Source organism: Eschrichtius robustus, chromosome 16, assembly GCF_028021215.1.
Source record: "Eschrichtius robustus isolate mEscRob2 chromosome 16, mEscRob2.pri, whole genome shotgun sequence".
Lineage (NCBI taxonomy): Eukaryota > Metazoa > Chordata > Mammalia > Artiodactyla > Eschrichtiidae > Eschrichtius > Eschrichtius robustus.
Window position 1 is genome coordinate 19,055,091 of NC_090839.1, and position 12,242 is coordinate 19,067,332.

Below are 12,242 nucleotides of genomic sequence, written 5' to 3' on the forward strand. Positions count from 1 at the left end.
CACAGCCTGCTGCCCTGTCCCCCTCCCATCACCCACCCGGGGACTCCATGGCCGGTAGCTGAGGGGGCCAGAGGGAGGCATGGGAGGAGGAGGTGTGAGGGAAGGGGCCTGCAATTGCAGATGCACTCAGTAATGGACCACATGGGCAGTGATGAGACGCAGCAGGGGAGGAGGGTGCCCTGATCCCAGCACAGCCCCCGGGTGGGGGAGGGGAGGGAGGGATAAAGTCCCACCGTGGGAGCCTCCTGCCTGGCCTTTCCCAAAGGAACTGGGGCTGCCGGCCAACATCAGTGCAGCCAGGAATGTGGGAGCCCCTGGCTGCGGAGGCTCAACCTGGGGAAGGCCCCGCTGGTCACATGGTGGGTGGCAAGAGCAGGTGTGTGGGCCGCTCTGGCTGGGGGTCAGAGAGGTCAGACCCTGGCTGGAAGCCCTTTGAATAGATGCCAGATGTATTGTCTAGCACTAAGTGTGAAACGGCAGGGAGACAGAGCCTGGGACCTCGCAGGGGTGCTGGCCCATGACTCTGACCTTGGCCCTGACCCAGCTCTCCAGCCAGCTCTTGGAAGCCTGGTAACTCTCCCTCCAAATGCCTGTCCTCTCTCACCCTCAGCATCTCTTGCCTGGACCACCAGCTTCCCCAGTGTACCCTCCTCATGGCTACAGGGGGACCCACAGTTCATCCACTCAGCAAACACAGGCAGGAGGTGGCGCCTGCACCACAGACTATCTCTTGGGAGAGCAGCTCGATGCAGAAAGACAATGACCGTGGCACACAGGAAGGGGCAGGCGAGTTGGATTCACAGGGTGAAGACCAAGCATCTCCATGCACCACCCCCAAGCCTTCAGCCTGAAAACGGTCCTCCCCATCCCAGAAACATCCCCTCCAGAGAGCCCCGCTCTCATTGGAGCTCACGCCCCACCAGGGATTCTCTTGCCCCTCCCCCTCCCCAGGTCCCTCTCCTGACCTCCCCACCAACCCCCAGGCTTCTCCCGACTCGCAGCCACCTCTGCCTCTCAGTCCCAGGTGCCTTGAGCACAGAGCCTGGGGCCCACCTGTCTGTGCTTCCAGCAGGGAGCCGGTGCGCGGCAGAGGTCCCCGGGCATTAGGAATTAAGGCAGAGAAGGTCTGAGATTAGGGCAGTGTCTGGGTAGAGGTCAGGTTCTGCCTACCCAAGCGTGAGTTTTCCATGGCAACGACCACCCCTCCCACCCCCGCCTGGTGAGGGTAGCCCCTTCGTCCCCGGCCTGGCTCAGCTGCTCTTCACCCGCCCACCCCATGCCTGCCTCCTCTGTAAGCAGTGGTAATCCCCTGTGGTTTTATCTGGTGTCCATGAATAGGAGAGAGAGGAAAGCAGGCGAGTCTTCCCAGGGCCTTGCATCCGCCCCTCCAGCGGGAGCGGCTCCCGGGCCGCCTGCTGGAAGCAAGCCAGCTTGCCATGCACTCCCCTCAGCGCCTGCCTGCACCGAGGCCTCCCGCTCAGGACCGCCTGGCTGTGGCTGCCCTGAGGCCGCATGGGGACTGCAGACCCCTGCCCAGCGCAGCTCGGGACACCCTCCTCTCTCCCCACACTTGACCACACGTGGTCACCCAGCCCCACCCTAATGTGCCGTCTGACGTCTGGTGTGCCTGGCACCTTCCAGAATCCTCCCCACACCCACAGACTGCTACCAAGGCCTGTCAGCTCTCTGTCCTGAAAGCCTTTGGGATTCACCCCGTTCCCCCCACCCAATCTCCCTCCCCGTCCCTGTCAGCCTGGTGGTTGAATGTTGCAGGCGCTGCCTCCCTGGCGCCCTGCCTGCTCAGAGCAGTGGTAGCCAAGGGACATTTTTGGAGGCAGTTCTGTATGTGTCGTTCCCTGCCGTAAAGTCCAGACTCTTCGGAGGGGATTCAAGGCCCCTCTTTTCTGGTGCCTGTCAGTCTCTCTTGGGGCCAGGCCCCCCCGCTGGAGCTCTGCCGGGCTCCTCAAACCCGCAGGCTGTCTCCTGCCCCCAGGCCTTGCACATGCTGCGCCCGCCACCTGGATGCTTTCTCCCCACAGTTGATCTCTAGTGGTGGTTGTCTGTGGAGATGTCTCTGATCCTTTCTCCCTACTCTGGTCACTTCTTCCGCTGCGATCCCATACCTCCCTGTGGTCCGTGACATAATGAGTATCGCATTCATTATCCCTCTCTGATTGCAGGGCTGTCTCCCTGTCTTGGGTTGGGTTTCCCAGAAGCACAGCTGGAAATAGGGATTCAGGAACATGAGATTTATGAAGGGAGGCCTCCCAGGAGAAATGCATATGGGAGGGAGGGAGGGAGGGAAGCAGGAGAGGGAAGGGGCAGAGCAAGAATGGGATCCCAGGTGGAGTCTAGATGTGGCCTGATTGGGGGGCAGGGGTGCTCTGGGATATAACCACACTGCTGGACTGTCCCCTTGAGGTGGGGAGGGCAGCCCGTCATATCCCTGTATCAGCCAGTCACTGGCTGTGGGATGGGAGGGTTTGGAACTTCCCAGGGGAGGCGGCTCTCATTAGCCAATAGCAATCCGCAGGAGGAGCAGCTGTGGGCATTAGGCATTAGCAGTGGGGGTGGGGGGTGGGGATTTTGAGTGCACTGGCCAGGGACAGGGGGTCTGGCAGGGTACCACCAGCATCCACCACACCCCCTGTCAAGTGGGACCTTTGACAGATTCTGAAAGAACGAGGAGTATGTGGATTCTTGACCCATCCAACCCTGACCTTCCCCAAGCCCACAGCTGCGATGTTGTCCTTGGAGGTCCTGCATTTCAGTGAGTGAAAGAAGCCCAGACATCCACCACCGTGGGAAGGACTCTGAGCCCGGCCCCAGGTGTCTCTTATGTGCCTGGCTGTGCAGATGGGACCTTTAGCCAATGTTCTCAATTAGTCCTCATAGTTGACCATTTTACAGATGAGAAGACAGAGGCTCAGAGGGGTGAAGTGCCTCCATGAAGGTCATGGGACTTGTGACTGGAGGTCTGATTGACTCCTTCCGCCAGTGTGTGAAAGGCCTCAGAGCTGAGCCCCTCCTGCCCACCATAAGAGACTAGTCCCGGGTCATCTCTCAGCCCCACAGCCTGGCTCAGCTAATCCCAGGATCCCCAAGGGCCACATCTGGCATTTGCAATGGTTGGGAGGCCCACACATGTATTTTGCATATTATTTGCATAATGATCACATCTGGTTTGCATGTGCCCATGCTGAGGGCCCGTCAGCGCTGCACAATTTTTAAGTTGCTTCTAAGCAACTCTCATAAGTCCATCACCCGGGCTTTACTGAGTCCAATTTCCCGATTTCTGGACTCTCTCTCAGGCACTCACCTTGGGGCTGCATATCTACCCACTCCAGGTCCCAGAGAGGCCATGCTTCTGCCCAGCTGGAAGGGGCCACTCCAAACCCCTGCTCTGAAACGCATGTGGATTTGACAGTAACCTCTTTTGAAGGTGTGGGTGTAATCAAAATGCTAGCTGGGCTTTGAGCACGCTAACGTTTATGTTGAGGAGAGAGTGGGCCGGGGTAGAGCCTTGCTACACAGCACTTCCAAAGGTGCCTCACGTGCAGGAAGGCTGAGCTGCACAGGTGGCTCGGGGAAGGGGGAGGTGTGCTTCTCCCAGTGGCAGGGGCTCATCTGCGATGGGAAGGGCTTGTGCCAGAAAGTCAGCAGTTGCAGTGCTATTTCTGTCTCTTTCAGAGGAGCGACATTCCAGAAAATTTTGTGAGGCTCTCAATGATCTTATGTGGTGGGGCCTCGATGAAAAAGGAGAACACATCCTGGAGCAGGTGGATGGAGCCCGGAGAGGGGAGAGGAACCGCCTCAGATTCTGAGAAGTGTGTGGAGGCAGGCAATGGGATGCCAGGCTCCACAGGAGCTATGTGTGAACTCAACATCTGTCTCACTGCAGCTTCCTGGGATCCATTCTCTCCTCTTCTCTGCTCTTAGGACGCAGTTCTTCCTACTGCCCCTGGGAGCCGGTGGAAGAAGGAAGGAAGCTCCGGAGTCTGGCAGACGTGCCCACTTATGATCGCCCCCCTGAACCCTAAATGCAAGACTACACTCATTCCTGTCCAGGTTTATCTTGTCATCCTGATGGCATCCTCCATTTTTTCCTGAAGAGAGAGGTGGCACATCTGTCACCAGGGGCTAAGGAAAGTTGGGAAAATCTGCTTCTGCACGTGTCTGGAAGTGGACTGGGGTAGACAGGCTGCGTCTGGATATGGCTGTGCACGTCCCTGGGAACAGAAAGCCTGATCCCGTGTGTGGCCCCTCAGCCCACCTCCATCCAGGTGCGGAAACTCCAGCCCGAGTGTGGGGAGGACACAGCCATCTGTCTTCCTCCCTTGCCTCTGGCCTCCCTAGGTTTCCTGTCTGGCAGATGCAAAGTGGCCTCATCATCTGCGGTGGGGGGGACCCCAGCTGCTGGCTGGATACAGCCAAGACCCCGAGCATCTCCTCCACCCATGTCCTCCTCCCCTACCAGGATGTGGCCCCAGTGCTGGCTCCCGAAACTGTTCCAGTTAGAGAGGGAGCATGGTGTTTGATGTCAACCACCTGGGGAAGGGGGAAGCAGGGTCCATCTGTCCTCTCGGCCCTTTGTTATGTGGGCTTTTCCAAGTTCAGACAAGGCCCAGCCTCCTCCCTCTGAGTTGTGGGTCCTACATCTGGGTTGAGGAAGGGAGTGAAAGGAAGGGGTGGGACCCCTTGGAAAAGGATCAGAGCTCTGGGGCAGGGAGGTGGGGAGTTTTTTCCAGAGCCAGATGGGCAGTGCTGCCAGGCAGTCAGAACCCAGCCTAGGGGAAAGAGCCAGGCTCCGTTCATCTTCCACTCAGATGTCTCTCACTTTCTGAGAAGTAGAAATTCAGTGGCTACAAGATCAAGATCATGTTATGGATACTGTGTATCTTGCCCAGCGAGATGGACATCTTTGTTAAAGTCTGGAGCACATTGGGTGGATTTGTGGCGGAGGATGAAGGCTGTCTTAGGCATCATTTGCTGGGATCAGAAACCTACTGGAGCTGGCTCAAGTGAAGTGGGTTATTGGAAGCAGACAGAGGAAGCCAGTCACCAAATGGCAACTCACCGTACTTCCCCCTGAGTACATAGCCCCTCCACTCTGCCCCATTCTCCTCCTGCAAGCTCTCTTCCTCAGCTTCCCTATAACTCCCGTGGAGCTATGGCTACAGGGTGCCCTGGCCTGTCCTCTCACTACCCCTCAGGGACCCTGTAGTGGGTTGAATGGCGTTCCCGCAAAATCCATGTCCACCTAGAACCTTAGAATAGGACCTTATTTGGAAATAGGGTCTCTGAAGATGTAATTACTTAAGATGAGGTCAGACTGGATTAGACTGGGACCTAAATTCAATGACAGGTGACCTCGTAGGAGGAGAGGACCCAGAGACACACAGAGATGAGGGCCTTGTGAAGAAGGCCATGTAGAGACAAGAGAGAAGGCCACGTGAAGACAGAAACAGACATTGGGAGATGCAGCTACAAGCCAAAGAGTGCCAAGGATGCCAGAAGCCACCAGAAGCTGCAAGAGGCCAGGAAGGAATCTTCCCTGTGACCCTGCTGGCACCTTGATTTCAGACTTTTAGCCTCTAGGATTGTGGAAGAATAAATTTCTGTTGTTTGAAGCCACTATATTTGTAGTAATTTGTTACAGCAGCCCTAGGAAACAAATAGTCTCCACCTGGAAGCCGGATCACCCTCAGCCTCTGCGTTTCAATTTCAAAGCCCAGGAGAGAGAACAATTGGCCTGCTTGGCTCAGGTGTGTGCCGGCTCCACCCCTGCTCCAAGACCCGTGAGCCAGCATGGCTGGGAGAGGGCAGGGGCGCAGATGTGGGCTTCAGATCTGCCCTAGTCCAGCACCACTGATAGCATCGCTTTCCCCAAAGGGTGTGAATTCACATCTCAAAGTCCGGTTGGAGAGAGGCCTCTCCAGGTGTGCCTCAGGGTTCTGTGCCTTCTGCACACCTATCTTTACTTGGGGAAAGACACAGGTGGCTGTGATCACCTGTGTGGATGAGACCGAGCCAAGAAGAAGTGGCAATCTGTTGGAGGACAGAAGCAGGATTCAAAAGACTTTTTGCAGCTTAGAAAGCCGACAAGATGACATTGAATGAGGATGGCTGTAAAGGTCAACTCTTGGGTTCCAAGAGTCAGTTTCACAAGGGAAATATGGAGGAAGCCTGACTTAACAGCAACTCCTTGTGAGAAAGACCTAAAGGTTTTCTTTGACCAGACACTGAAAATGGGCCAGTGCTGCAGTCCAGCCTGCTAAGAGCTTTAGTTGCACAAAGAGAAGCAGAGCACCTTTGGCTGGGCTGGAGGGGTGACGCGCGTTCAGGACTCCGTGCAGCCAGAGACCTGAGAGAGACAGAGATAAGATGCACTCCACCAGGAAACCAGAAGGACAGCCTGGCCACCAGACTGGGTTGCGGAGGATTCGCGAGCAGAGAGGGGTTAAGATGTCCGGGGAGGGATAGGCAGAGTTATCAGTTGTCCTGGGCACCTCGGGACAATGACGCTGCGGGGAGGCAGAGCTAGCCAACAGGGACGATCTGGGGCCTATTCCAAGGAAGTGGCTGCGAAGGTGTTGCTGGCGCGTCCCCAAACACGGTCATCTCAGCTTCAGAGCCCTGGACCGCAGTCCCCGGGCGCACACGGGTTTTTAAGAGCAGTGTGTCCCGCGGGTGGGCGCTCTTAGACGGCCCCGCGTCCAGGCCGGCCCCAGGGTTCTGGCTCTGCTTCTCGCCCGGGTGCACGCGGGAGACAGCGGCGGATGGGTGTGTTTGGGGGGCCTCCCGGGGCGCGACGGCCTGCGCCCCTGCCACCCCGGGGCTGCTCTCTTCTTAACCTCTCGCTCGCGGGCGGCCCCTCGGGCGTCAGCTCGGAGCTGGGGCGGGGGGCCGGCGGCGGAGAGGGGGCCGGCGGAGGAGAGCGACGCGGCCCCAAGTTTATGCTAATCCGCGCAGAGCCCGCCTCCCGCCTCCCCTCGGCGGCCCCAGGCGCGAGCAGCGCCGGCCACTCGGCGGGACGCAGCCGCCGCGAAGCGCCAGGCGGCCGGGCCAGCGAGCTCCGGGGGCCGCGACCGGCGGCGGGACCCGGGCGGGCGAGCGGCGGGGCGGCGGGCGCACACCCGGCGGGACACACTGGCCCGCGCGGGGCCAGGTGGAGACCCGGGGGCTGCGATGGGTCGCCGCCGCCTGCCGGTCTGGCTGTGCGCCGTCGCGGCGCTGCTCTCGGGGGCGCAGGCCAAGGGCACCCCGCTCCTCGCGCGGCCCGCGCCGCCCGGTGCCTCCCGCTACAGCCTCTACACGACGGGATGGCGCCCGCGGCTGCGCCCGGGGCCGCACAAGTAAGCGCGGGCCGCGCCGCGGGCGGGAAGCGGGAGGGATGGGCCCGGGCGGCGCTCCCACCTGCCCCGGTCGCGCGCGGGGGCCCCGGGCACCCCAGGACGAGCCCCCGCCCGGGCGGGCGCCCCACGCTCCGGGGGGCTGCGGGGCTGGCGAAGGAAAAGAAGCCGACGGGGCCTGGCGCGGCGGCTGGGATACTGGCAGTGCCCGCGGAAACCTTTCCAGCGAAGTAACATTTTCCAGCTGCGCTGTGTGCAGACTCCGGGCGCTGTGGACCAGGTGGAGGGAGAGGAGGGAGGGCGGGCGGTCCGCGACGCGGAGCATGCGGGGCCACCCCCATCCCGTGCCAGGGCCTCTCATCTCTCCCCTGCCCCGCCAGGTAGGAGATGGAGGCCGTGCGCCCGGCGGCTCGACCCCTCCCGTGCTCAGCCTGGACCCCTGCGACCCTTTGGGAGGCCCAACGTAGCTGGGCCGGAGAGCTGGTGGGGGCTCCTGGGTCCTGGGCCCGTGTTGTGGCTCCAGAGCCCAATAGCAGTCCACAGGTGGTCGGCTTATGCCAGGCAGCAGCCTCCCTAGCCCTTGTGTCCTCCCCTGCCTCAGCTTCTGGTCTTTAGTAGCTTCAGGTGAGTTAGGGCCTCTGCCTGGGGTGCTAGCTGAATGTGAACTCTAGCTGAGTTTGAGAGGTATTATAGGAGGAGTGTACCCAGCCCATGGCTGACACTCAGTAGGCCTGGGCACATCAGAGCAGGCTTCCTGGAGGAGGTGGTACAAAAAGTGATCTGAGAGGGAGCAACCAGAAGCAAAGGCAGGGGTGGGAAAATTACAGGGTGGGATGTATTTTCCCAGGAGTCAGTCGGGAGGAAAGATGAGAAGTGTGGTCTCAAAGGCAGTATGTTGGGCTCTCAGAAGCTTCAATGCCGAGATGAGGAGTTGAGAGCCAGTGAAGGAGTTGGAGGAGGGTGGGGAGTGTGGCAAGGCTCTTGAGGGGAATCCAGGGTGGGCCTCTTCCCCAGGCAGGGAGGCAGCTGCACTGGGCTCCTGGTTCAGTACAGCACTTACTTAGCCCAGTGACCAGCCCACTGGCGAGGCTGGGATTGGAGAGACCAGCAGTGGGGCAGGACCCCAGGCCAAGGGCTCTGGATCCCGGGAACAAGAAGAAGGAAAAGAGGAGAGATGGGAGTCTGGTCTCCTTCCTAGGCCCACAGCTTGGGGAGGGGAGGAGTAGAAGCCTCAGTGGGCCTGGCACAGGCCAGATATTCCAAGGATGCCATTTCCCCCTGCAGGGCCCTCTGTGCCTACATTGTACACAGGAATGTGACCTGTGTCCTACAGGAGGGAGCGGAGAACTACATAAAGGCTGAATACCGGCAGTGTGGATGGGGGCCCAAGTGCCCCGGGACAGTCACGTGAGTGCACCCCCATCCCACCGACTCAGGATCCCTGGGCATAAGCCCCAGGCCTGCCTTCAGCTGAGGGTAGCAGCCAGCTCCACAAGGGTTATAACTCCTTGGACTCCAAAGAGCCTACCCCTGCCCCAACACAGGCCATTTGGAGGGGGCCGGGGGGGAGCCAGGGCAGGCTCGGTTGGAGCCCCCAAGGGGACCCAGGGGAGGGCTCCCAGGGGAGAAGCAGCGCAAGGCAAGGAAGAAGCAGCAGAGGCAAGGGGGGGTGGCTGGGGGCAGGGGAGAGCAGAGGGTCACACCAGCAATGGTTGATCCCTGGGTAGACTCAGGGAGGGTTGTGGTGACCGTGGAGAAGGCAGGCCAAGGGTGAGAGGAGGGAAGCCAGATTTCTGGGGCTTCAGCCAGACAGGTGGGCTGTGAGGACGTGTTGCATGCAGGCGTGATGCACATGTCTGTACTTGGAGACGTTCAAACATGTGCTTGAAAACAGACCTGTTTATTCCCATGTGTCAGTGGGTAAACAGGTACACAGCTGAACAGGGGAGAGAGTACATGTGGTGAGCGCTGCCTTGCACCCCTGGGCCTTCCCTGCTGTGCTCAAAATCAGAGGTGCCATTCCGCCAGCTTCTAGGACCAGAGCTGAATTCCCAGAGTAGGCCAGGAAGGAGAGGAAAGAACTAAGTGGCCCCCAGGTAGGGAGTGGCCCCCAGGCAGTGTGAAGGGCTGCCTGCCCCAGCTCTAGTGCTGTACCCCTCATCCACCCAGAGGGAGGGGCAGGGGTTTTGTCAAAAGTTTTCAAGGTACCCCCAAAGCCAGAGTGGAATTTCTGATGGCAGTATGAGCCAAAGGGTGTCCAAGTGGTCTTGGGAGTCTTGAGGCTAAATTCCCACTAGCCTTTCCCCAAGCAAACAAGATGGGGCAGGGCTTCTACCTGCCCCCTCCCCTAACGCATCTCTGAGCCTCCACAAGGCCTGCTTCCACCCCACCGCCTGTCACCTTAAGCACAGAAGAAGGAAAAATGCTGGTGGTGTAGTGAAGCTGGGAGACATCTAGACCTTCTGCCAATGTCTGGAGTGGCCCTGGACCCCAGCCAGGGGGCAAGGTCACTCGCCAGGAGGCAGGAGCCTCAGCCCACAGGTACAGAGCCCTGCCCTCTGCCCGCCCCTGGTCCAGGTACCGCACAGTGCTCAGACCCAAATACAAGGTGGGCTACAAGACAGTGACGGACCTCGCCTGGCGTTGCTGCCCCGGCCTCGCTGGAGAAGGCTGCCCCGAGCATCTCACGGACCATGCGGCCACCCCACCTCAGCCGGAGCCTGAGCCCCAGGTTCCCTCGGGGCAGGTGGGCCCAGGCCCCAGGCCCCTTCCTTCTAGCAGAGCAGCCTCGAGCCCCCACGGTGAGTCTGCCCATGGAGACCCTCGCCAAGGTGATCGGTTTCTGGGGACTGACACAAGCTGGCTGAGCCCGATCAGGGCTGGGGAGGGTGCATCTCGTGCTGGACGTGAGGGTGAGCCCCCAGAGCCCCCTCCCACAGCTGGGGGAACCATACCCAGCAAGGTTGGCTCAGACCAGAAAACCTCTCAGGTGGCCCGGCAACAGGACAAGCTGAGAGAGCCAGGCCAGTGATGACCCTGGGGTTCTCTCCTCCTCTTTCCCAGGAAGGAAAGGCCCAGGGCTGTTTGGTGAACGGCTGGAACGCCTGGAGGGTGATGTCCAGCGCCTGGCACAAGCATATGGTACCCTCAGGGGCCTGGTGGCCAGCCACGAAGACCCCAACAGGGTGACTGGTGGCCCCAGTGCTCCTGCTGCCCCTGTGGGCTTCGGGGTCATCCCCGAGGGGTTTGTGAACCCCAGAGACAGAGCTGGAGGACCACTCACTCCTCCTCTGGATGAGATCCTGAGCAAGGTGACAGAGGTGAGCAGCACACTCCGGACCAAGGTGCAGCTGCTGGACGAGGTGCATGGACTGGCCCTCGGCCACGAGGCTCACCTGCAGCGGCTGCGGGAGGCCCCTCCGTCTCCGCTCACCTCCCTGGCGCTGCTGGACGAGTATGTGGACCGACGGCTGCACCGACTCTGGGGGAGCCTGCTGGATGGCTTCGAGCAGAAGCTGCAGGGTGTCCAGAATGCGTGCGACCTACGGGTGCAGGAGGTGCGGCAGCAGTTGGAGGAGGGCCAGGCGGCCAGCCGGAGGCTGCACCAGAGCCTGGATGGCCGGGAGCTGGCCCTGCGCCGGGAGCTCTCACAGCTGGGTACCCGGCTGCAGGGCTTGGGCGTGGCTGGCAGGGGCCGCTGCTGTGGCCAGCTGGCCTTGATCAGTACCCGCGTGGACAGCCTCGAGAGGAAGCTGCAGGCAGTGACCGAGGCCCAGAGGGGCCACAGCCCCCCCGACGGGAATGACCTCACGCGGCTCTCTGCTGCCATGCTCGAGGGGGGCGTGGATGGGCTGCTGGAGGGCTTGGAGACCGTCAACGGCACAGAGGGTGGAGCCAGGGGCTGCTGTCTGGAGATGGAGGAGGGGGGCTGGGGTGTGCGTGGCTTCCACACCACGCTGGAAGAGCGCGTGCAGAGGCTGGAGGAACGCCTGCTGACGCTGGCTGGGGAGCCGAGCCACGATAGCGCTCCTCCAGGCAGATCGGCTCGGCCCCTCGTGCAGACGGAGCTGGCCGTGCTGGAACAACGGCTGCTTTCACTGGAGGCCTCGTGTACCCCTAGGACCACCTCAGCCATCCTGGACAATCTCGTGGCCGAAGTGAAGGCCTGGCAGAGCCGGAGCGAGGCCCTCCTACGCCAGGTGGCCAGCCATGCGGCCCTGCTCCAGCAGCTCAATGGCACCGTGGCTGAGGTCCAGGGGCAGCTGGCAGAAGCAACGGGCGGCTCCCTCCAAGGCGAGATCACCCTGCTCAAGGTCAATCTGAACTCTGTGAGCAAGTCGCTCACGGGCCTCAGTGACTCTGTCAGCCAGTATTCTGATGCCCTCTTGGCCGCCAACACATCCCTGGATGAGCGGGAACGCAAGGTGGAGGCTGAGGTCCACGCCATCCAGGAGCAGGTCAGCAGCCAAGGCTCGTGGCTTCGGGCTGGCCACAGGCAGGTCCTGAGCCTGCGGGGGCAGCTGGAGCAACTCAAGGCCGGCGTGGCCAGTGTGGCTGGCGGGCTGAGCCGCTGCCAGGACACAGCCCAGGAACTGCAGCTCGCGGTGGGCCACTTCGACCAGAGGGTGGCGCAAGTGGAAGGTACCTGTGGGAGGCTGGGCCTGCTGGCTGCGGGCCTGGACAGCTTGGTGGCTGAGTCCCTCGGGCCCAGGGAGGGCCTGTGGGACCACGTGGACCAGCTGAACCGCACGCTGGCCCAGCACGCAAAGGACATTGCCCGCCTCCGGGATGACCTGCTGGACTGCCGGGCCCAGCTGGCCGAGCAGGTCCGGGCAGGGCAGGCCGACTAGGTGGGCTGGACAGGCCAACCCCCAGATCCCGCCAACCCTG

At 61.1% G+C, this 12,242-nt stretch overlaps 1 protein-coding gene across 1 annotated transcript; it reads left to right on the forward strand.

Moving 5' to 3' along the window:
• Positions 1 to 7,173: 7,173 nt before the first annotated feature.
• EMILIN3 (elastin microfibril interfacer 3) lies at positions 7,174 to 12,202 on the forward strand. Its single transcript, XM_068524956.1, has 4 exons — positions 7,174 to 7,355; positions 8,637 to 8,759; positions 9,930 to 10,153; positions 10,416 to 12,202. Exons 1-4 carry the CDS (start codon positions 7,189 to 7,191, stop codon positions 12,200 to 12,202), a joined length of 2,301 nt encoding a protein of 766 aa, XP_068381057.1. The 5' UTR covers positions 7,174 to 7,188.
• The last annotated feature ends 40 nt before the right edge of the window (positions 12,203 to 12,242 follow it).